A 26,423-nucleotide genomic window follows, 5' to 3' on the forward strand; every position below is an offset into this window, starting at 1 on the left:
GGAAAATGTGATGTGTCTATGTTGTGTTTTGGGGCATTTCCTGTTGCGTGCACTAGGCCTACCCACACAAGTGAGGTACCATTTTTATCGGGAGACTTGGGGGAACATAGAAAAGCAAAATAAGTGTTATTGTCCCTTGCCTTTCTCTACATTTTTTCCTTCCAAATGTAAGACATTGTGTAAAAAAGAAGTCCATTTCAGAAATGCCCTGTAATTCATAAGCTAGTATGGGCACCCCGGAATTCAGAGATGTGCAAATAACCACTGCTTCTCAACACCTTATCTTGTGCCCATTTTGGAAATACAAAGGTTTTCCTGACACCTATTTTTCACTCTTTATATTTCAGCAAATTAATTGCTTTAAACCCATTATTGTCAACATCAGGGCAGTGCGCGCTCTACGGGCGACTGGAATGCAAAAACCCAGCACTTCCAAGATAACGTAATTCATGCATTATGCTGATGTGCTGTTGTTTAACCTTTTGCATTGCAGAGTTTCATCCTGAAGACTTATATTCAAGGTGCTTATAAATACTGTTCATTTGCAATGTATTGCTGCAGGCTTTCAGAGTGTGTCAGGGTGTGGTCCCTTTCCAGGGCCTTCTAGAAGCTTCCTCTGCAGCATGACTGGGTGTGGTTTGTGGGCTGGGCCAAGAATCTATATAAGGGAGCCAGCCAGCTCCACGTGCTCACTATTCAGAGGTCCCGGTGCAGAGCAGCAGCAACTTCCTGAGCTCCTGTTCGGAGGCCTACTTTGATCTCCCAGGACTTGCCCTTCAATGTGTTGGTGATCCTTGATCAGGGCGGTAGGACGGAGGTCGGGCTGGGCCCCCGATCCCGTTCTCAAAGACTTTCGAGTTCTTGGGCCTAATTTTCATGATGAAAGATTTTATCTTGTGCGTGTGAATGTGCGCTTGTTTTTTTCTGGCATTTGCATGTTGATACTCAAATCGGCAAGACGCGCGATTCATTTCTTGTGTGTAATTCTTGATATTCATTGTGCGCTACCATTTCTTGCCATTCACATGGTGGCATTCGAATCGGCAAGACGCGCAATTCATTTCTTGTGTGTAACTCTTGATATTCATTGTGCGCTACCATATCTTGGCATTCACATGGTGGCATTTGAATCGGCAAGACGCGCATTTAATTTCTTGAGTGTAACTCGTGATATTCATTGTGCGCTACCATTTCTTGGCATTCACATGATAGCATTCGAATCGGCAAGACGCACGATTCATTTCTTGTGTGTAACTCATGATATTCATTGTTCGCTACCATTTCTTGGCATTCACATGGTGGCACTTGAATCGTCAAGACGCGCAATTCATTTCTTGTGTTTAACTCGTGGTATTCAGTGTGCGCTACCATTTCATGGCATTTACATGGTGGCTTTCGAATCGGCAAGACGCGCAATTCATTTCTTGTGCTTAACTCATGATATTCATTCTGCGCTACTATTTCATGGCATTTACATTGTGGCATTCAAATCGGCAAGACGCACGATTCATTCCTTGTGCAACCATTTCTTGGCACTTACAAGGTGACGTTCGAATCGGCAAAACCCGCGATTAATTTCCCACACTTAAACTTGATGTTTCAGATTGCTAACAGTGTGCACGATCATTTCATGACATTTGCATATTCTTGTTGAATTCAGCAATGTGCGCAATTCATGTTTCTGAATTTAAAAACAAAGTGTTAGAATTCTAGATGTTACATTATATGTTCATAATAAGCCCCTTAATACAACTCCTATGGTGTTCCAGAAAACGTTCAGATTATTTCCTTGTCCTCATGCAAAAAGACTATGTTTGATTCTGAAGACATAATTCTAGAGGGTGCTTATGTTTCTAGTCAAAGTGTAACAGTTCATTAAGAGATTCATTGAGAAGTTGTATTAATCATTCTTAATTTCTTCCCAGGTAACCAGACGTCTTGAGGCCTAGTTATTTAGTCCATGCTTAAGTTATCCATGGTTACAGTATGACAATGCTTAGAATCATAGTCTAGTATAAGTTTAATGTGACATAATCTTGATACTGTGTGTGTTTAACCTTTTGTTTCCTACAGGTCTCCTTCCCAGCTATTCCCTACCTAATTCCCTTTTCCCCACTTGGACTCTCTTAGACTCTGTGACATTCTAATCAGAGTATTGGAGCTGTCTTGTGGTGGACATGTTGGGAACGTGCGCAGACCCCAAGGATCTGGTGACTCTGACAGTTATGGAATAAAAACCCATTGCAAGGTGCAGCTCATTAATTGGATCTGGGTACCTAGGGTTCTTGATGAACCTACTAGTCCTATCTATCCCCGCAACCAGAATAGTCTAGCAGACGTATCGGTATATTGCTTTAAAAAATCTAATATTGCAGGAAAAAGTTACAGAGTAAAACGTGGAGAAAAATGGCTATTTTTGTTCACCTCAATTTCAATATCTTTTTATTTCAGCTGTTATTTTCTGAAGGAAAACCTTGTAGGATCTACACAAATTACCCCTTGCTGAATTAGGAATTTTGTCTACTTTACAGAAATGCTTAGCTTTCTGGGATCCAGCATTGGTTTCACACCCATTTTTGTCACTAACTGGAAGGAGCCTGTAAGCACAAATAAATAGTAAAAATGGGGTATGTCCCAGTAAAATGCCAAAATTGTGTTGAATAATTGGGTTTTCTGATTCAAGGCCGCCTGTTCCTGAAAGCTGAGAAGCTGGTGATTTTAGCACCACAAACCCTTTGTTGATGCCATTTTCGGGGAAAAACCACAAGCTTTCTTCTGCAGCCCTTTTTCCCATTTTTGTTCTAAAAAAAATGACATTTTCACTGTATTTTGGCTAATGTCTTGGTCTCCTTCAGGAATACCCCCAAAGTCTGGGTATCTCTAGAATCCCTAGGATGTTGGAAATTAACTATAAGATGTCATTACACTTCTTCCCCTATCAGCGTTTTTGATTGTCAATCTCATACCATTCGCAGTTCAATAGCCTTCATTTTATATGGATTTATGTTAGATGCTCCCGTCGTGAAATTAAAAGACAACTTCTCAATGTCCTTAGACATCGCATGTTTAAAAACGGTGTTCTGTAGATTTAGCACCGATAGGTGTAAACATTGTTTTGTTCTGAAATGCAAGTCTGTTTCTGTTGATTCTTTCGGTGGTGGGTCCAAAAAGAACTTCATTTACCATATATTCCTCATGAGTATTTAAAGACTTACCATGGCGTAAAAATGATTACTGCCCAGTTTTGAAACTGTTTAGAAAACAATGAGTTGAGATGTTGGAACAGGGGATGCATGCCACCTCTAATTGTCAGCTGTGAGTGATTTGTTGAAAAATGATTTCGGAAACATGCCTTTCTTTAGGTAATTTTCATGTTTCATGCCCAGTCTCTTCCCTCTAACAAGCATTCTGTGTATATCTCTGCCTGAGGTATTATTATCTCTGAACTGCAACTTTGCCTACTATGAGAGGGCCCAGACACAACCTCCCAAGAGGCAGAAGCTTGAGTTGCACAAGTTGAATTAAAATGTACCTGCTTCCAGTGGCGGCCGCCAGCTTTAGGAGGGAGGGGGGCGGGTGGGAAGCACACACACACACACACACACACACACACACACACACACACTCATTCTTTCACACACACACGCACGCACATTCATTAACAACACTCATAACATTCAAACATGCATGCACGCACCAAACATTCATTTAAAAAGTTCATACAGACTCATTCTTTCACACACACACGCACGCACGCACATCCATTAACAACACTCATACCATTCAAACATGCACGCACCAAACATTCATTTTAAAACATCACACATGCACACTTTCACACATGCACGCACGCACATCCATTAACAATCATAACATTCAAACATGCAAGCACGCACCAAACATTAATTTTAAAACATCACACACTTACCTTCAGCCTCGAGGTCCCAGGAGGGTGGGGACTGCTGCCTTCCCTCACTGGCTGACCTTAGGTCAGCCAGTGAGGGAAGGCAGCAGTCCCAGCCTCGTCACAGAGTGGGATGGGGTAAGTGAGACTGCTGACCCCACCATCCCACTCTGTGACGAAGTGTCACTGATTGACACTCGCCATGGGCGCTTCAGGGCTTAAAGCTGAAGCGCCTAGGGTGAGTGTCAATGGGTGACACTTTCCTCGTCACCCAGGGGAGGGCCTTGAGGCACCTTTGCTGAGCCGAGGAGGTCACGCCCATAGGAGCTGTGACCTCCTCAACCCAGTAAATTTCAGCTCAGGCAGCCAGGAGTCTGCGCAAATCGCGCATGTCTCACTCCTGGCTGTCTGAGCTGAAAATGAAGAGTGTCTGTCAGGCTGACCTTTGTTCAGCCTGACAGACACTCTTCATGAGGGGCAAAAGGTGGGGGGGGCGTGGCCCCTCCGCCCTAAAGGACGGGACGCGCCTGCCTGCTTCTGGAGACAATCCCCACACATCGTTTGGCACTCCCACTGAAAGATGATGGCTAATGGAAGGTCGGAGTGGTGCTGGTGACCCCGATGATACATGCGGACAGAACGTTAGGTGTATGGGTGGGCGGAATGTTTCATTCCACCGCAGAATTGGTAAAACTTTGGTCATTCCACGTTACTTTTTAAAACAGAGTTCTGGCCAAATTCTGCCAATCGCTGCACTGTGGAATTTTTTCACTCCCAGGAGACTCCAGAAGATGCAAGTTCACGAGCACCATTTAGGGTACCTAGCATGATTTTCTAATGCGTCGTTGTGGGTGGTCGTTGTCAGAGGGCCTTTCTACTTAAGCGGCACCATATCACCTTAAATGGCCCCCACTTTTGCACAACTCATGGTGCCATACACATTGATTATCCAGCGCTGTTCGCGCTACCGGCGCTATGCTAAAGTGTGAACATTGGCAAGCTCCATATTCTCCACCCATTGGTGCCAAAGATTTTATGTCTCTCCGTGGAATTCTGCGCCACCCCTAGTTCTGTGCTAGTGCTTCTGCCAAGGTCCGCTTCATTGTTGGACTTCAGCACCTTCACAGTCCAGCATGTGTATCTTGACACTTTCAGGGCTGTGTGCTAACCAGACAACCCTCACACACATTTTGGCCATGCTTTTCATTTACGTGTTTCTAATGTCCTAAAAAGAATAACAGTTCTACTTTATTGTATCATGTTCCCGAAGTGCATGCTGATGGAATACTGCACATGTACAAAATATGCTACATGTTCTTGGTCTTACCTTCATTACTAATTAAGTGGGTTTAATTTTTTTTTTATTTTGTGTTCAAAATAGACATTGGGTCAGATTCACAAATGTTTTACTGTGACCATTGTCTTGTAGTACTCCTGGCTTTATTCTTGGATTCCACGAGAATCCAAGACGCATTCCAGGCTTACTTCTGGATTTAAGGAGTAAGTCAGGGGGTACTACGAATGTAGGTCATGTCTACCCAGACCAAAATCTTTGTTAATGAAACCCTCTGTATTCAAGTATAAAACCAGCCAGGATTCTATCGTGAAAATACCAGTCTGTTGTGTTCTCTCCAGTAATATGAAGGGTATATGGTATATGGGGTTGCCTATTCACTCCAGCACATGGGCGACGGCCTGATCGGTGCGGGGAGTGAGTTTCTCCCACTGCGCTCCAAAATTAAGTTTGTGGTTGCCCCTCCTGGTATACGGGATCGCTGATTCCGTCCGGCACATGAGTTATGGGCCAACCAGTGCGGGGAGCGGGTTTCTCTCACAGCTCTTCTAAGTTCAGTTTGCGATGGTCCCTCCTGGCATACGGGGTCACCAATTCAGTCAGCCCATAGGCTACGGCCCAACTGGATGAATCTTCACACCTCGCACAAGGGTTCCTCAAGCCAGGCCTCTCTTTGGACCTCGCGCCTTCCAATTCTCTCCTCTTCCTCACGGACACACCAGTCTTGGCGAGCAAGAAGATGCTGGTGCTCCAGGCAGGTGATCTCTGTTTTCCTGGGTGATGCCCCTCACCCAGCAGGGAGACTAGCAGGCTTGGACTCTTAGTCCTGGTCACAGGCAGAAGTCTGGCAGAGCTTTCCCTCCTCATACAGCCCGTCTGCCTGCTCGGCAGATGACAACGTTTTGGGGTCTCAGATTCACATACTTATAGTCCTTTTCCAGACACAAGATATGATTCAGTGTGTTTATGTTTTAAGTTTTATGTTGGCGTTCTGCTTCTTTGAAATGGACATCTTTCTCCTTTCTTCTACCTCCCAAAGGATGTTTGTCACAGTAGGCAGGACTACGAAACCTATTAACCCACAACAAGCTTCATGGAAGTGACCAAAGTTCACACCTGAATATCAGCCACAGTGATATGTGCATCAAAAGGTTAACCTAGGGCCCCCAGCCCTACTCTTTATGGTTCCCTTATCAACCCCATCTCTCTCTTCCCGAGATGTGTCCAGGCCCCTTCCTTGTGATCTGTCACTGAATCAAAGAACCCTTTGAAATGCACATGGAAAGCCTGGCTCTCCACTCTTCCAGTGCTTGTCCCACCCAGCTTACAGGAATGCAGCAATACACACATATGGGGATTCCTCTACTCCTCATGTTTTCACCAGGCAGGCTTGGCCTTCCCAAAATGAAACCCAAGGTCCACCTTGTAATGTATCAGTACGGGCACTTCTGCACTCAGTGTATATCCACAGCATGCTAGCTGCCTTGTACTATTATCCTCATGCATTATGCCACCACCAACATACCCACATGCAACACATGCACTCATCCTGCGCACAGTATTCAGTACTGCATCCTCCCTGTACTGTACCAGAGTGTCTTATTTTAAAACCCCACACTGCCAGCACAGACATTCACCATGTGTGCACGGTACCGCACTTCACCCTTTTGTGTAGTGTATTAATTGCGAGCACACATGCACTCAGCACATGTTTCCACCAAGCATGCACTTCCACATCAACCCGATGTAGGCCAGGGATGAGTTAGGCACAGAACAGTGAAACTTTTGAAAAAAAGTTGAGCGAGTCTGTAGGTCCCACTCTAGTGACACAGGATAAAAAGTACTTGATCACTACTACTGATCACTATACGGTATGCTGCCACCACCGCGCTTGTGCTGATTAACTCCTGGTGAAGGCAGTACCCACTTTCCACCACTATGTAGGTAACGTTTTGGGTGCCCCTCCTGGTCCAACAAGACCACAATCTATGAGACAGGCCAATGTCAATTTACACACGCATTATCCGTGTTCGCCTATGACAAAAATCAGCATTAGCGATCCAGACAACAACAGAGTTGGGCACTCAAGGCAGGAGCACACATCTCTCACCATGCAGAGGAAACTTCCATCCCAACAGGGCTACTACTTGTAATGAAGAGAAGTGTAAAGGAGACGCCTGCCCCAATGAAGTGGAATATTTGTATTGACTCCCCCCCCACCCGGGGTAACTACATCACTAATTTGATATTACATTATTGCCGAATATTAGGTCAGATAATAGTTTTTTGGGTGATAATAAAATAAGATTTGTGCTAAAATTTGAAAAAACTAGAGTAAGTTCACATGTGCCGTTAAAATTTGTGATTGCAATTTAATAATGAATGCACATTACACAAAAACCGTACAGTTTATAGGGTGTATTTCTCACTGCATCAAATACACGAAGAATAAAGATGCAGGTAGACACTCCTTGTATACAGTAGCGTAGCCTTGAGGGTCATGGGCCCCAGAGCAAGTAATGAAACTAGGCCCCCAACCAGTATTAATGTACTGCTATAAATGATCTCCTTCTTGCCTCACTATCTTCACCCTACATGCTTCTTATTTCCTTCATCCATTTGCAACTGTCCTCTACATCCCCTCCCTCAGTCTCTCTCTTCACCATCTTCTGCCTCTCACTCATCCTCATCTGCTTCCTCCCATCTCATCTTATTTCTGGTTCCTTTCCCTAACTAATCACACCAATGCCTCTGGTATGCACTGTGCCGAAAAAAAAGAAAACATCAAAAAGGAAGCCTCTGAAATAGCATTAGCTGGAGCAGGTCACCCTTCCACCTCTAAGAGCTGTACTAATGGCAAATAAGCCCCTGCTTGCATGTGTTCCTGCACTGCCGACCATGCCAGCACATACTGACTGATGTGCACAAGACCACCTTCAAATGCAGCTAAGGCCTAGCCTTTAAGAGCTGCCCCATACCTTCGGTAGTTGTCACTGCCTGTACCGCACCATGTGGCTATCTGGCCATGCACGGCCTGCACCCCTCCATGTCACTGGCCCTTTGTCAGAAGTCAGAGGGAAGGGTTTGCAATAGAGGTGTTTTCTGATGCAGCTTCAGCTGTTTATAAGAGGACTTTCCCTCATTTACACAGGAAACAAATTCAAATAAGCAAATCCTTTCTTTAAATACACCAACAAGGCACATACAACAGTGAAAAAGGTAGTAGTGGAAGGAGCCAGTTTTCATAAACTGCATCATGTGATGATAATTCTTTTAATTGATACAAATTTGCACGGAGACACTATTTATCACAAAAGTTCATGTTCGTAAGTGAAAGGCTTCGTTTCTCTTCTTTGTCCCCTCCTTTAGATTCTAATGGAACTGAAGGTACAGAGGAGTCACTTCACTTCCTGTTATTTTTTGGGGGGTTTGGGGGCAGGGTTCATTGTTTTCTAGTTTGGAGACGACTGGCTTAGCAGTTTGGGCTGGGCTATTCCTACTGAAACAGGGTCAAGACAGACTTGTGTATGGCTGGGACTAATCTGAGGTGGGCAAAAGAACAATGGTTTGTAATATTACCCCGAGCAATGGTCAGTGGTTAAACTTATTAGAAGAATCCTCCCATCGTCTTTTGTGTTTTGGTGTGGAAGGAACCTTCCCCAGCCAGGACCATTATATAAAACATGCCTCAATGTAACAGCTATTGAGTAAGAAATGATAAAAGGTGAAGCTGAAGAACAGGAATTGAGTCAATAGCCAAAGCCAATCACCAAAGCAACCCACAAGTCTCATGAAAGGCCTTTGTATGACCCTGCATACATGTATTTGAAGCATATAATCAAAGATTGTCAAATACTCAACACCTGTGGTTAATGTAAAAAAGGCCTTAAGGGACTTTATGAAAGTGCTGTAAAACGTCAAGACACCTCGCAATGCAGTACCTACTGACTGACCTCTACCGTTTGTTGAAATGGGGAGGTTAGGGCTTTTAGGGACCTCCAAGATGACATGTAAGGACCTTTTTGGATATTGGCAGTGACAGATTAGTGTCCTCCAGATAACCTCTGCAGCATGGTATGTGATCCTCTGATTCCTTTAGTAGAAACGTATCAACATATGCTCCCTGGTAGGTGTCCATCCCTGCCAGATGACCTCACAGGCACTGATCAGCAACTATGGCTCAAAGGTGATCTTCCAGGTGCCTCTAATGTTAATACCACAACTGAACTTTGTTAGCTGCCTACTGCTAACAATAGATAGATCTTGGTCTCTGACAAGGAAGAGCCATTCCTCTTTTACTCCAATGTAGTACAATTCTAGCACTACTGCACATCATATGGTGCAAATGGGGTCCTCTGGATCTATTCAGATATTCAAAAACACACATATCCTCTGAGTAACTGAGTATTCCACTGTATTTTGCATAAAACTGTGAGAGAAGCTCGCAAATACTTTCCCAATAAAACAAGTAAATCCCTTTTGGTGCTATAAGTCTTTTGAATGGATCTACAAACACCTCTTTAAACAGAGAGAAGCACACTACCTTTTTTTGTTTTAACATAAGTGAGGATTACAATACAGCATTGATCTCTGTGCTTTGGGTTTGGTTATCCTGTTGGGAAAGCATTTTTAAATTGTCGAGAAAAAGACAAAATAACACTTAAATAATGTGCAAAGGTAATAATGGTTGTTGGAACATGGGTTATTGGTAAGGGCAGGTAGGTACCTACACTTAGCAATAGGCCACTAACCTTCACTTAGGTCCAGTTAGGTCTCAATAAATTAAACCCAGCTCAACCCTTGGTAGCTTGGCAACGAGCGACAAGGCTTAACTTAGGAGACATATGTGTAAAGCATTTTAAAATCACAAAACAGTAAATAAATAAAACGTAAAACACAATAAAAATGCAACACCAATTTATAAAAATATATTATATTTTTATCTTTAAAATGACACCAAAACGAATAATATGAATTTTTAAAGAATTATTGCTTTTTAGCGCTTAGAAACAAATAGCGCCAATCTGGTCATCTGGTCGCACAGTCAAAGTTTGAGGCCGACTGCAATGGAGCCCTGCTCGGCTACAGCACATGGGAGGCTTTGGTCAAAAGTTTACCTTCGGACTTAGTCATTTTCTTGAAGATTTTCTTGAAGATTTTCTTCAGTGGGACCAAGTCGCCAGTCCAATCCAACCTCCTGGAACTCTTCCTTGGATATGTGTCGCAGGAGCCCTCAGTGGAGATTTTTACCTTTGGACTTAGTCGGTTTTTTTCGAGGTGAAAATCCTTCCACTGGGGCAAACCTGAATCTTGATCTGACGTCCCTGGACCCCTCTTCGGCTATACTGCCTGGGAGGTCCCAGTCAACTTCCTACATTCGGAATTAGTCACTTTTTCAGAGATTTCCTTCTCCAGGACGAACCTGCAAGGCAGGCCGGGTCGCGGTTGAGGCAAGCCGGCTAGCGTTGCCATGGCGGGTCGGTCCCTTTATGGAGCTTTTTTCCAAAAGCTGTCCAAACTTCTGGATCTTCTTCCAGATGTTCTTTTAAGGTTCTTTTGTGGTCCAGAGGTCACCCCAAGGTTCCAGAAGCTCTGAGATGCACCTTGAGGGGGGTGTGGACTACAACTACCAGAATGCACCTGCCACAAACTCCTTTTTCGTCACTGGACAGTGGTCAGCTGCTCAGTTTCTTCAGTAGTTGGTGCAGGGGACTCTGGTTATCAAGTTTTCACCTGTCGCAAACAGGGAGTCCCTCCTTGAACCAGTTGAAGTCAGGCAAAGTCCTTCTTGTGGTAAAGCCCAAGTGTGCAGCTGGTGCAGTCCTCCAGAGTGAAGTGTCCAGGTGCAGGTCAGGGGTTCAGCAGCGCAGTCCTTCTTCTCCTGTAGTTCTTCCTGGTAGGGATCTGGTAGGGATCTGAGGTGTGGGTGCAAGTCTGCCAGTTTTATCCTTGCTCCTGGGTAAACAACAGGGGGGTCCTGGTTCTCCAATCAGGTGCAGGGTCCTTCCCCCTGTGATGACCACTTCCTGGGAAGTGTGGCAAAAATCAATCCCAGGGAGCAACATTCCTCAAAAATCCATCATGGCTGAAAGTGATTTTTGAAGGTTACATCTGGCTGAGCCCACCCACTGGTGTGGCTTAAAATCTTAAACGCGCCCTTTTCCTGCCCTCTCCTAATCTAATTAGGGGGCACCTAATTGTCTGGGTTTGCAGGATGTGAGGAAGGTGCTGGCTTGCTCCAAATGTCCTTCCCTGCCTTTGAAGACCAGTTTGGCAGCCCTCCCCCTTCCTGCTTCCCCTTCCTGCTTCCCCATCTGCTGCGGGAAGATCTCCTTCCACAGGCACATCTCTTTGTGTTAAGCCAGGCCACTTCACACCTCATCAGAGCAAAGAAGCAAAACACTGCAGGGCTGAAGGTGGCAACTTTTCAGGTAAAGTTTAAAACTCTTTACCTGAACAAATTATATTAAATCCAGCAATTGTAAGTTTGATACCAAACTTAAACATCTGTTACTTAAGGGGACTTTATAAATTAAAATAAAGTCTCCCCATTCTAGCCTATGGAGGCCATTCACTACCATGAGGGGAAAACAAATGTGTCTGTTTTCCCTCACCAGGGATTATAAAACTATTTTATAAGGTCCCTGCTTATAGTTACATGGCACCCAGCCCTGGGGGCACATAGGGCACACCTTATGGGAGACGTATATGTAAAAATAAGGTGGTTTAAGACTTTGGAACTACTTTTAATTCCAAAGTCAAATTTGCATGTACATTTAATTTAAAAGCAGCCAGCAAAGCGGGCCTGCCTTTAGAATGACACTGGGCACCTCAGCAGTGCACCAAAGGCGGCACCACCTATGCTGGGGTCCCTAAACCTTCATGCCCTACCATATACTAGGGACTTCTAGGTAGGTTGACTTAGTCAATTATAATTAGCCTAATTTGCCTACTCATTTGATACAGAGCACAGGCCCTGGGACTGGTTAGCAGTGGCAATGGCACCATTAGGGTCAGGAAAACACAAGCAAAAAGTGAAAAATGGGGGCAAAAAGTCAGAGGGCCAAAGCTATCAGACCTGTTTTCTCACAAAGCTTATGACGTAAATAAATGCAAACATTTTAGTATGCAATCATACTTAAATATGATAGGCCTGAAATACTTCAACACTGACATGTTATAGTTAACTTAGATAAAGACATTGTGAAGAAGGCACAAGGCCTGATCTTGACCTTTTGAAAGACTTGTTTTTCAGAATCACTTCAAAAAGGTTTTCCTTTCATTTACATGGATGTTTTGACTTCTGTTATTTAGAAGGTTAGATATGAAGTTCACAGACAGGAATGTAGTCTTGTATGAAAAACTGATTCATGGAAACCCGATTAAGTTAGTTACGGTCTTAGAAGAGTCTGTCCGAAGAACATTGTGATCCTATGAGTAGTCTGGAGTGAGCACAACGCCATGGGTGCATTGAGAGTTGATTGGTCAACTGAAGGAAGAAGAAACCACCTGAATTTGCAACATTGATTTTGTCTTTTTTTATTAGTGTGTGTTCCTAGAGTAGGTTACCACATTTCCACTTTCTTTTTCCTCATTCCACCATCCCATTCACCATATCCCTTTTGTGCGTGAGACTCTACAGTCTGCTTTGATTATTGATTTATTGAGATATTTGGTACTGAAGCTTTATGCTTATTGATTTCTCTCGAATTCAGAACTCTTTATGGGTTTTTGGACTGACACCTTTACTTTCTCATTCTTAGAATTCTTTCCTTCATAGAATGTGTGTAATGCATTTATTATGATTTATTTATTACATATTTTGATTATTGACAAAACTAATTACTAATATTGATACATTTATATGATGATTCTGATAGAGATTATTTCTAAAAGATTTGATTAATAAAACACTTTAATCTATACCAAACTCTCTTTATTAACTGAAATAGATTAAAGATTGTGATAAGTATGTGTGATGTACAGCTCTTGATTACTTCTCACTCAGCCAGCGGCAAAGATCCATTGACCTCAGGAAGCCGGGGTTAGCCCTGATGAGTGGTAAACCGAAACTGTAATTGAAATAATCCCTGCTCCTGTGTTGGAAAACTATAGCTTCACTCCTCATATTCATAATTTATACCTTTTTGGATAGTAAACATTGCTAAATTCAATTATAAACAGAGTCTTGAGTATTTAAGCAGTATTTGTGCATTTATCTGTTCAAATATAATGCCATGGATGTCCATTTACAAACTGATGAATGAATTTGCTTTATATGTTTATATTCACATGCTGAAATGCTATCAAATTTCAGCATTATAGCTGCTTATTCGTAGGGTGACAAAAGGCGAAGCCTTTTTGGGTAATCGTTATTTCTCACTGAGATTATTAAACTGGACATTCGTTGGAAGTCAGTTTCACAACATTTTACTTCACTTGTTCTTTTATCTAAAATGCTTTAAGGAAAGGGCAGTGGTTAAATGCAAACTTACAGAAGTTGTCAATATACTTTATTACAGAGCCTAGAAGAATGTTCATAACAGTAATTTAGCAAAAATTACTCAATCAAATTAAAGCTGCAATTAATGGTAATAGCTCAATAGATTTTAATTTGTCTTTTAAAAAGATGCAATTACCAGATTTAGATTTTACTTTTATTTGAATGTTCCCTACCATTATAAATTTTAATGCCAAAGAGATTGTTCACTTATACAATAGAGACACCATAATGTAAGTCTGCATTGCTAATTATTCCTATTCCATTAGAATAGATGTTGACTAATAGTATGTTATCCTCGCAGCTCTTTATCCAGGGTCATCATGCAAGTTGTCAACTCAGTACCTAATTCAAGATCACATGGCAGCTCATTACAGGAAGCTTCTTACCTCCAAAGGTATGTATAGCTTAGTATTGATGTGATTGTAAATGCCAGAATATCCACTCACAATTACAGTCTATTATATATGCTGAAATATAAACACTTCCTAAGCTTCGGGTCCAGTCTTACACGAAGCTTGAGTCAGCTAAAATATATGTGTTTCATTCCAGTATTACTTATTATGTCCTGTCAGTCTATAAATTTGGTCCAAATATGTTTCAGAACATGGTTTACTTGGATTAGAAAGCTCTTAAAAATGGTTATTGGTGTTTTTGTAGTGTTTAAAATTTTTATCTTCATCTCAGTGGCTATGCACACTCAGAATAATTGATGAAGGTCTTAAAATGCTGTAAGAAGAGTTATAGTCAGAATTGACATCTTCTGAATGTAAAGCTAGGAAACAACTTAGAAAACTACAAGCCACTGCACACGTTTGTATTGCTTCTTTAAAGGTACTGAAGCCCAGCAAACATAGAACCTTATCCGTGACTCCATTATATTAGAATCTTATGGTATGAATGATTATCAGTGGATAGTAAGTAAACAAGACTGCACAGGACTTTGAGTTTACTCCATATGAAAATCACATCATTGATTCACTGGCTTATCACAATACCACCAAACATTTTACATTTTGAGGATTGGTGATGAAAGAATGAAATGGGTTTTATAATCAATTGGTTAGTGCTCTTATATATTATTCCTTGAAAATCCTGCATTAATTACAGGGTTTCCTGAAAGTACCCGTTGGATACTTAATCATATGTAAAGAGATCACTTTACACAGTGACTGCAATTCGACTGATTTGAATAACTAATGTACACTGATTGTGTTTGCAAAGCAAAAGATTGCTGAAGAATTTACAATGATAATTTTTTTTATCATTTTAGTCAAATGTGCAATAAGGTGCTGCTTTTTGAGAAGGGGGTTCAGTTGTGTATTCTCTGTGAATTGAAGAGTTGATTGTTGGGTTTATAAACAATTTCCACCACCTCAGAAGGCAACTGTATGACATACTCGCCAAATGCTTACAAGCTCTCGTATGCAAGTCTTGACAAATTAACTAGTATAGTTTAATTGCTATGGAAACATAATGTAGCAGCAAATGGTTATTATGCTGTATAAGTACTATGTAGGGCTACAGACACTCTCACTTAGACCTGTCTTAGACATGTCAGCCTTACAGTGGTGTTTCCCCAAAGGTTTTGCCCTCACCTCGCCTGTTTTTGCAGAATTTGCTTTGTTGGCTTTAGGACTTGTGCACTTTACCACTGCTATTTAGTACTAAAGCTCTTCTGCTCTCGTCTGTATGTATGGTAAAATTGGCTTGCACCTGATTAGCCTATTTAATTTAGTTATACATCTCTTGTAGAGTGGTATACTATATAGCCAGGGCCTATAAATTAAATATCTTTAGTGGGCCTTCAGTCCTACTGTACTATCCACTTAAGTAGCCTCTAAAACAAGTCCCAGACCTGCCATTGCAGCTTGAATGTGGTTTACACTACCAATTTGACTTAACAATATAACCCTCTTGCCAAGCCTTAAACTCACCATTTACTGCATATAAGTCACCCCTGAGGTAGGCCCTAGATAGCCCATAGGGCAGGGTGCATTGCAATGAATAGGTTGTACATGTGAAATGTACTTTTTAGTTGTACATGTCCTGTTATGGAGAAATTCATTTTTCACTGTTGTGAGGCCTATGTTTCCTGTGGGATAACATCGGGTTGCCTTGTTATATTTAATAAGTGCCAGGCAAGCATTTAATGTATGTTTGGTGTCTGAGAAATTGTAATGACAAATCTTCTTTAATGGTAAAGTCAAATTTTAAGTTAACATTTTGGAAATGCCACTTTTAGAAAGTTGGCATTTTTCCCGCCCTAAACTAGTTGGTGTCTGCAACCTCTCCTGGGTTACATGACTGGGTGTATTTGGCTGTTGAACTTTGTTTATTCCTTCCAGGCAGCCACACACTAGAAGGATTAGGTGTACCTGGATGGCCATCAACTGGCAGGATGAGGGAGGGGAGGGGCTGTGCTGGGCAGAGTGGAGGGTTGGGAAGGGGTCCCACTTACACCTCAGAAAGGTAGTGTATAGAGTCCACACAAAGGGGCTGATTACCTCCCACTGACTGCTTTCAGGAACTGCTGCCCTAACTGCTTGTGCCGCCCTGCTGCCTGCTGATCTCTGCCCGGTAACCCAAGAATCGTCCTCCCAGCCCAGAGTGATTCTGAGCGGTCCTGCTTTCTCTCATCACTCGCCTTGCTTCAACTTTCACCCGAGCAGCTTCTGCAAAGCTTCGCTGCTCGCAACTCTTCAACTTCACCCGAGTAGCCTCTGCCCTTCTCTGCCGCTTCCAATGCAAACTTCAGAGTGGCCCGGGTTCTGCTTTGCTCCTTTCATCGCATTGCTTCAACTTTCACCCGAGCGGCTTCTGCAAAGCTTCGCTGCTCACATTGCTTCAACTTTCACCCGAGTGGCTTCTGCAAAGCTTTGCTGCTCGCAACTCTTCAACTTCACCTGAAGGGCTTCTGTAAAGCTTGGCTGCTCACAATGCATCAACTTCACCTGGGCGACACCTGCCTTGCCGTTCTCTTCAGCTTCACCTAATCAGCCTTTTCCAAGCTTCGCTGCTTGTAACTCTCCATACTTTCACCGGAGCGGCCCTTGCCCAGCTTTGCTGCTCATCACCCTTCAACTTCACTCGAGCTGCTTCTGCCCTGCTTTGCTACCTGCATCACAGCAACTTCATCAGAGCAGCACCTGCCCTGCTTTGAGTTTCTGAGTTTTTAAGGTTCAGGGATGGGGAGTATATAGGGCCATTACAGAACTTTAGGTTTTAGGGATAGACTGTGTATGAGGCTGTTAAGGAGTTTTTAGGGATCAGGGATGGGTAGTGTATAGGAATTGTAAGGGAATTTCAATTTGCAGGGATGGACGATATAAACCTAAATAATTTAAAAATTAACATTACATTAATAATTATAATAATTACAATTATTAATATTTTTTACAATATCAAACTTAATATATTTTAATAAAATCAATTTTAGCTTTGTACCGTTATTTTAATTCAGTTGATATTCTTGTTAAAAATAATATTTACATACCCACCTCTAAAGTACAGATGTAAATACATGAGATATAATGACCACAATGAAATAAATACTGATGTTACAACCTGGAAAATTAAAGACTGTCATTTGTGATTATAGTTGTTTGAGGCTTATCTGACTTTTGCCCTAATATGTATAATAACAGCATAGTTGTTTATAATATTGACAATCATTCTAATGTACATGATTTGTAGACAGGGTATAGTAATCATGGGATGTAAAAAACAAGCGTTGTGTGTACTAATTCTCAATTATAGCGTTTTTCCAAAACTGCCTAATATTTATTGTATTTTAATTCAAATTACTTTGGCCAAGATTAAATTCACTTGCATACAGTAAAGTTATCCTGCAATTAGCAAAATATCACAACAGAAAATTACATTTCCCAACCAGTTCTCTTGAAACAAATAATGGTACAAAGAAGTAGTATCTCATTAAGATAGTGTCTCACTTAAACAGATCAAAAATATTCCAATAACTATCTCTCAGTTATGGCGTGGCACTAATGATTTTGGGGCCATATGCATTAAAATTCTAATTGAAAAAAGTGGTCTCTTTTGGGGAACCGACTTTTTGCAACCACTAAATTATTTTGCAAACTAATTTATGTACTAATAGGTTGGTTCCTAAAATAACGATTTGGAAGTGTAGAAGAATGATCTGCCTAATGAAAGTTCTTTAGGTAAGTTGCAAGTTGCCACAGCCTCCAGTTGGCTGCAAAGACAGTGATGGTAGCCTGCAAGAGACAGCAGACAACCCTTAATGTCTTTTCATATCAAAACATAAAACTATTTTTTAAAACAGCTCGATTTGTTTAAATGAAATGGAACTGGTTTTAATAAAACAGAAACAAAACAAGAAAAATCCTAAAAAGAGACCCAGAGATGAGAATTTTTAAATTTTAAGTAAAAGTAGTGAACAAAGAACTACTCTCCATTGGCAGTTTATAGAACCAGTTGACCGGCCTAGGGACGATTTCAGACGGGCCATGATGGGTCAGATACCCCAAGCGAGTTTGTCTTGATCAAAGATTTTACCTTCTGACTTAGGGCCTGATTCAGATCTGAGCGGAGGGTTTACTCTGTTGCAACAGTGACGGATATCCCGTCCTCCAAAATCTAAATGCCATAGAAAACAATTGTATTTAGATTTTGGCGGATGGGATATCCGTCACCATTCAATGGAGTAACTCCTCCGCTGCAATCTAAATCAGGCCCTTAGACTTTTATATGGAGCTCAAATTCCTCCACCACGGCAAGTCTGAAACTGTATGCAAGGAAAATCTGACACCATTACTGCAGATCCCCTGATGACGCCAAAGGTCATGGATGGCCAAAAATGTTTTAAGTACTAACTGGTCAAGGTTTCTGGAGCAGCTCCCAGGCCATCAGGCACAAAACTTAGGGGCTAGGACTCACTCCAGCAGGCACCACCAGCAAGGTCCAGTCCAGGTCCAGATGGTACTGATCAACTGGTCACTTAAGGGAAAAGGCCTCTTGGAGCTTGTTACCTTCCTGTAGCCACTCAGGAGGTCAGCCAGTTGACCATTGGAGTCCATTCCTTTGTCCTGGAGAGCATTCCCAGTCCTTCAGGCTCCTCTTGGGTTACAGCAAGCAGATCCAGTCCTCGTTTGTTTTTCTGCAGGTCCAGGAAGTGTTTTGAGGAGGGTGCCTTGGGGAGCATGTATATGGTTGGCACCAGCTAGAGGACGACTCCTGGTTCCTTCTCTACTAGGTGTACCTGCACCCATGCTTGCTGCAGCTCCTGTTTGTCCTATTGGAATGAATCTGACATCTCACCTTACTCCTAAAATTCTTGAGGTGTCACCAGGGAAATTAGCAGCCCCCTCCTCTGTGATCAAAACTGATTCTTGAGTTAGGTCCCCTTCCTCTGGGTTTAGCGCCAGCCTGGCTGGGGGAAGAAAAGGTTGCCTTCTCCATGTCTCATCTAAAATTTACTTATGAAAAGACTGGAACTTATACAAGCAAATGAAGTTCCTAAGTCCACCGTAACTGATCTTTCTGCAAGAAACACACCACCCGACACCCAGTCCATTGCTCCTACTCTGGGAGCAGTGTTCACACTTAACTAAGGTCAAGATCCCACATACCAGCTTTCAGTATGCTAATGCTGATTAGCATACTGGAGTTGTAGGTATGCAATAGGTTATTTTCCAAAATGTATGTTTCATAAATATTTATAATAAATCTGACTTTACAATTAAATTGTGTTTTTGCAAATAATAAAAATAGTAATTGAATGCCATTTGTAGTCCTTTCCTGTCAAAGCTATAAATTCAAGTTTATATAAATTTTCTAGGATTCAACTACAGCCCTGTCAGCCCAGTACAAATCACTTTTGGAGCCCAATCACTGGAGGAACAGGCCAATTCGATTTTTGCACATGTTCCACTGTTAAATATCAGGCACCCTACCTTGTGAGCAACAAAGTATACTTTTTTTAAAAGGGCCCTTTGTTTTTCCAATTTACAACCTCTTAATACAGTCTCACCGTTTATTAATAACAACCAGGCCCATGGAGTTTCCCCCATTCAACATAGACACCATGACTACCAGGCTGGGGCCCACGTCTTCATGTCTTGTGGCATTTGAGCTAATAAGCAAAAGCCACAACACACTATGGAATTATTAGTAAGCCAACATTATAACTAGTGGTCTTTGCTCTTCCCATGCAAATAATCTCCTGCAGCCAAAGCAGCTGTCTTAGGGATGCTCCCATCAAAGAACATCTCCCACCTCCGATGGACCAGATCTTCTGTTCTGTTGGGTGACCCCATTGTGACTGCCCTCAGTTCCAGAAGCTCAAGAGGCATGACAAAGCTACCTGTAATTCTACCCTCTTCAATGAGTACCCTTTAAACGTAACTACATAGAGCACTTAAAGGACTGGCCTGGCCCTCTAGCCACAGTCCATGATGCTACATTCAGGGCAGTCTATTGTTGGATCCCGCCTCTGATATAGATATAATGAAGTATGTGCCTTGAACCGTTATCCCCATTACTTGCCTATACTGCAGGCATGCTCTGTCTATGGTGGATTACTCCACTACCGCCCACTTTTTCAGGTCTCTGAGCCATTGTGTTACTGACAGAAGCTTTGGCTCCTTCCAGGACATTTCTATTCAGTAATTATACCATATTGATGCCAGGTCAATCATTCTGCACTCCAGTTTGTACTTCTTAGACCTGAACATCCATCCCAAGAGGCAGAGGCCAGGATCAAGAGACAAGTCCTTCCCCACCAACCATGATAATTTAAAAAATATGGCTCACCGAGCCTTCTACATCTGTGGACACTCTCATGCTATGTGATACAATTGCTCCACAGGCATAGCGCTCCTAGGGCCCTGGGAGGGTGCATTCAGGAACATTTGGCCAACACACTTTGGGGACAGGTAAGTTTGTTGCAAATAACTGAACTTGATCGATTTGAAACTGAGATTGCTTTTGTCATCGTTTGTCAATGATTTCGCCCCCGGAAGTTTCTTTAATAGTACATCACACCCATGCTGATCTGGAGGGTAGACATATAGTGGTACAGAGCAGCCTAAACGGTGAGCCTCTCTGGACGGTAGACATGTAGTGGTAGAGGGCAGCCTAGACGGTGAGCCTCTCTTGCTCATATCAGTCTATGCCCCAAACGTGCAGCATTCCAAGTTTTTCAATGCAATAACCCAATGTTGTTGCAGGACCCAGAAGTTCCTTGTGTTTGGGGAGATTTCAACTGGGTGAGTGACATAGAGGCAGATCATTTTGTTCCAGACTATTGTCTCTGCAAGCAGGCGATGTGACCTCAAATGAGGGCACAAAGTACCTGGGGCATACCCTATCTAACCATAACCCTCTGAAACTGACTGTGGCAGGGGGAAAATGTAGGGTGAGGAGTCCTACCTGGAGACTGAGGGCAAAAGCGCTACTGAGTACTTTATACTTTGCTGATAACAAGGGATCCGCTGCAGATCACACAACTGAGTGGGACATCTTAAAGGCTGTCATAAGGGGCCACTGCATCAAGACTTCCTGTAATGTGCAACACACACTACATGGGGAGCTGCAAGATGTGGAGAGGGAGTTTTAGTCGAGCCGTTTGTAGTGAGCCCGGAAGCTAGGGAATCCCTGATTGGGTAAACCTAAAAAACACTACAACCTGCTCAGCAGAATGGCTAATTTAGACTACAGGGAGTATGTGGCGCACCAACATGCCGATGGGGACATAGCAGACAGGATGCTTGCCTGGCTGCTGAAATCTGATGCTACCAGAGTCTCGATTGGTGCCATCCTGACTCAGTGGTGCTTAACACACAGGAGGCAATTTTTGAAGTATTTGTTGACTACGATTGAACGCTTTAGACCACAACAGGGAACAGTGACGCAACCATCTGCGAGAATACATAGCCCGTATTTCTAGTGCTAAGGCGAGCCCGCCACAGCTCTAGGAACTAGAGGAAACATTAAGTATTGAAGAGGTGTGCACAGCCAGAAATAAGACGCCTGTAACAGATGGATTGCCAGCAGAGTGTTATGTGACATATAGAGTGCCCCTTGCCACTAACTCTTGTCCATGTTTCATGCCACCTTGCATAGGGGCAAACGTCTAAGGCCTATGAGGGAGGCACTAACTGTTGTGTTGCCTAAGCAGGGAAGGTATCCCCTAGATGTCTGCTCCTACCAACCCTCATTCCCCCTGAAACAAGACTATAAGATCCTGAGTTGCATCCTGGTCAAACGACTCCTGCAAATGTTCATGACCGTGATCTATACTGACCAAAATGGATTTATCCCTTTCCCATAACACTTTTATTAATGTCCAGATACTATTTGACCTTATAGACGTGAATGATGCAGAAGGAGGGACTCAGTATTGGTGTCGTTGGACATTGAAAAAACCTTCAACACCATGTGCTGGCCTTACCATTAGCTCGCCATGGTGGGCACAGAACTAGCTATATCAAAAAACTTCAAAAAAACTAGCGCCACACAGAAATAACGCCCTCTTTCTTCCATCCTATTCACCGTGGCAGCAAAACCCCTGGTATGCCAGTTGCACCAGTAGGGGCTGTAATTAGGAAATTCCCTCTGAGGGAGTATGCCATTTGATTTCCCTCTATGAGGATGAGGGCCTAATTCATCTTTTGAGTGTCCCTCACCATGCTAATGGCTGCGTTAGATCAATTTGGTGCATTTTCAGGGCTCAAGATCGACTGGGTTAAATCCTTCTTTTTCACTCAAAAAGCATCTGCCACTGGAGAGGACCACCTTCCCGCACACTGGGCTGGCATGGGTGTCTTACACCTTTATCTTGGTGTTAATGTGTATCCTGACAAAGATGACCAACTGAGGGGAAGCCTAGGAAGGGTGCTGCCAACAATGAGGCAGTCAATAGCTTTTTGGTTTGCTCTCCCGGTTTCTCAGGCAGATTGGGTGTTAGACCTGACAGCCTTTGGTGTGGCCTTCTCCCCTCCTGTTTGTTGAAATTAGTGTTGGCCTTCGGGCTCAGTGTGCTTTCCCACTGCTAATCATTGCTAAAGTGTTTGTGCTCACTTCTTAAAACGTAGAAAAAATGGTTTGCAGCCAATTGGCACATTTAATTTACTTATATATCCCTAGTGAAGTACTATTACGTGTACCCAGGGCCTGTAAATTAAATGATACCAGTGGGCCTGCAGCATTTATTGTGCCATCCACTTAGGTAGCCATTTAAAACATGCCTCAGGCCTGCCATTGTAGCCTGTTTGCAGTTTTAAGCTGCTAATTCGACCTGGCATAATACACCTTTCTGTCAGGCCTAGAACTCAATTTTTGATACATATGTCACCCACTAAGGTGGGACCTAAACAGTCCATACTGCCGGGTGCGGTGAAGTCATCCATCGGTGTATAAGTCCACCTTTAACACTTCAAAATATATTTTATTCTGACACCTTAACAACACTGCGCTGAAGTTATAAGTGGGTGTTAAAGTCCACTTCAACATAGATGGATGACTTCACCATGGTCTTGTCAAGGTGGTGGAATATAATGTATAGAAGAAGTTATTTTTTTTCCGGCATTACTCTCCTGTACAAAGCATTCAAAGGTACAGGGGGTGACCCTTACCCTCACAGTGGGTATTATATACATCACAGGGGTTACTATTATTTATTCCACCCATTTTTGGACCACTATTTCACTACTTGGCCAATATGTCCAATAACAATCTTCTGTCCTGATGAGACCCCTGTTCAGAGTTGCCTATCAAAACGTTGTTGACACATAAAAACAAACTCCTGTTTGACATTGGCCTAATAGTTAACAGTTTCTGTTGTTGTTTGATTTGGAAAAACACACAAAAATCTTTGTGGAAGTTACTTTTCAATTTGGTCTCACTGGAACACAATGTGTATATATATTATGTTGTGATAAAGAACACTTTATGTCTATAAAACCAAGTGATGTATGATACAATATGGTCTGGATACTGTACGTTTTCTAGCATGAAACGCATACAGTTAAGTTGACTGACAATGTTTAAGCAAATGAATGATACCTTTGAGAACCACTGTGATCAGGGTAGTATTAATTACCCTGTGGGGTTAAGGGTGGCTGCTTTGCAACAGTGATGACTTTTAGAAAGTAAGCATTTTCCTATCCTAACCATTTGGTGCCTGCAGCCTTTATCTTGGTTCACATGACTAGATGATCCTAATTGGCCTTCCTGGTTCCTCTCAGAGATAAAAGGGGATTATGTATTGGCAGAATAGGCCATCCTGCCAGAATGGGAGGGGCGTAGCTGTTCCCTACCCCACTTGCATTTCAAAGGGTTGCCTCCAGCACAATCACAAATAACAACACCAGCCTTTTTTCATCCTTTGGGGCCTAGGCAGGGGAAGGAAGGAAGCTTCAACTACCAGATGTTGAAAGGGGGGGGGGGCGGGGTAAATCTAGAAGTTTCTCCCACTTGAAAGGCCGGCACAAGGTATAAATAATGGACCCTCAGACCAACTCTTTAGTTCACCCCTAGACCTGTGGACAGCACTCAGAAGTACTGTCTTGTATTCCAGAGGATTGCTCTGCTGCTTGAAGTCTGCTTTGTACCTCAGAGGACTGTCCTGCTGTTACCAGAGGACTTAATTGCTTCTTGAAGCCTGCCTTGTACCCTCAGAGGTCTGCCCTGCATCTTGAGGTCTTCCTTGCTGCTTAAACCTGGAACTACCAGAGTGACTCCAAGGGCAGCAGGCTCTCAGAAGAAAGCCAGAATTCCCAGTTGGCCCGGGCTTTCCTTGCTGCATGGCCCTGTGGCCCATCCAGAGGTTCTGTAGTGCGATCTCATGGCCAGTGGTTCCCAGGGCAGGGCCAAGCCATCTGGAGGCTTACTGGGGGCTCCCTCAAATCATGTATGGGCAGATAGCATTGCTCATGGCAGGATAATTGTTAGGAGCCTGGTAGACTGCGCTGGAGCTCAGAGCGACATGTCTTGCTGAGCCACTATTGTGACCACGTTCTGTGCAACAAGGTGTACTTAAGGGTTACATTCATATTTGAAAGCAGGGTTTCCTGCCTGTCATAAGGATTCTTTTGACATGTTTGACAGCAGATTTTTAGGGTGCTTGGTAGGCCTGAGGCCATGTTTTTCAGAATCACTTTGTGAATGGTATAATAGATGCTGAAGTTCCCAGGTGACATTTAACCTCTTGGCCCTGGGTCTGTTTTATACACCATATAACAAGGACATGTAGGTAGGTTAAATAAGTAAGTTAAGGTTATGCCCATGTAATCATATTTAGAAGGGAGCACAGGCCCTTTCCTCCTTTTTAATGGGGTCCAGAAAAAGGAAAAATTTGGGGTGACAATGCAGAAAAAGTGGATTGCCAACAAAAATGTTTCAGTGTTCAGAAACTTCATTGAGAGTTAGCAGTGGTCCACTGGTCCAGCGCCCACTTCCCGTGAAGCAGCCACCAATTAACAAAAGGAAATGGTCCCCCAGGGTTACTTCCCTTTGTGATTGAGCTTCCACCCTAGCTTGGAGACCATAACTTATCAGTGGTTGATCAACCATTGATACACAGGGTACTGATTTGGTATTTTGAAGGGATGCCCAACACATGCTCATTCCAAATACCGAATCGATAACCTTTTCTAAACACCCTTTGTGATTCGGAAATGTGTTCTGAATTGTAAGCTGCAATTAGTACATTTAAAAACGTTTTTTTTAACCAGTCACAAACACATCGATTTACTGAATCGAAGGGTTTATGACCCGCAAAAACATAGTACATCTGACCCTTATTAACTTCAAAGCAAACCGTAGTTCTACTGACAATACAAAACTAAAAAGTTAATCTTGTCCAGAGTATCAGTTATGCTACAATGAATTAAAATGTATGATTCAAACTGTAAAAAAAAGTTAAAACAAGAACATGTGAAAAGTGGCTAAGGTTTAAATGAATCAAATGTCGTTGTCCCTCACAAAGCCTAAGCTGTGCAAACTGAATAGCTTTACAAAGGAGGCAAACTGTATGCCAAAGTCACCTTTCGAGTCTCAAATGTCTGTGATTCACAAAGTCAACACTGCAACTATTTACAAATCACAAGTCAAGAGGGCGATAAATGTGAGTTTTGCTGTTTTTGGAGCAAGCAGGTAAAGATACCAATCGTCATAAAGAATGTAAGGGCTATACACTGACCTTGGCAATAAGTGGCCATTTGCACAGTGGCTACTGCCCTTAAGTCCTAAAACACATATTGCAGATCATGTTTGGTATATGTAACTTTTAGGTAACTGAAAAGCTCCACTTTTAAATATCTTTCCCTAATGTGGTTGAAATTATTTCAAAAATAATTTAATGAAGTGTAATCGAAAATGCTTGCTGGTTTGATGTATTATCGTAAATATGAATCATCAAATGGCGTCACTTTCATGTGTATTATTTTCTATCATTTTGTATAAAGCTGTACATTTGTATCAAAATACAATAGGCTATATACAACATCTGGCACTCTACAAAGTCCGATAAGAAAACACATCATTTTTTGCAAGTTTGACCTATAAAATATTTTGGCTATAAATCCATGATTTCTTCTTTTGGTTAGCAATTGAAGACACTTCCAGCACATTTGCCCTGTATGTGTTTGAGCACTTACCTGGTTGATGTAGCCTATTAGCCTTCATTTTAATCATATGTTAATAACTTGCATTTGCAATGTAAAATTATGATTACAATTCTT

At 42.4% G+C, this 26,423-nt stretch overlaps 1 protein-coding gene across 2 annotated transcripts in view; it reads left to right on the forward strand.

Annotated features, from left to right (window-relative positions):
• LOC138295533 (spermatogenesis-associated protein 7 homolog) overlaps nt 1-26,423 on the forward strand; it is a 1,079,396-nt gene that overhangs the window by 282,163 nt on the left and 770,810 nt on the right. For both annotated transcript variants that reach the window (XM_069233895.1, XM_069233896.1), the window contains exon 3: nt 14,003-14,095. In XM_069233895.1, the coding sequence (XP_069089996.1) occupies nt 14,003-14,095 (93 nt within the window). The remainder of the gene's footprint in view (nt 1-14,002; nt 14,096-26,423) is intronic.

This window comes from Pleurodeles waltl, chromosome 5 (assembly GCF_031143425.1).
Source record: "Pleurodeles waltl isolate 20211129_DDA chromosome 5, aPleWal1.hap1.20221129, whole genome shotgun sequence".
In the NCBI taxonomy this organism is placed as follows: Eukaryota; Metazoa; Chordata; class Amphibia; order Caudata; family Salamandridae; genus Pleurodeles; species Pleurodeles waltl.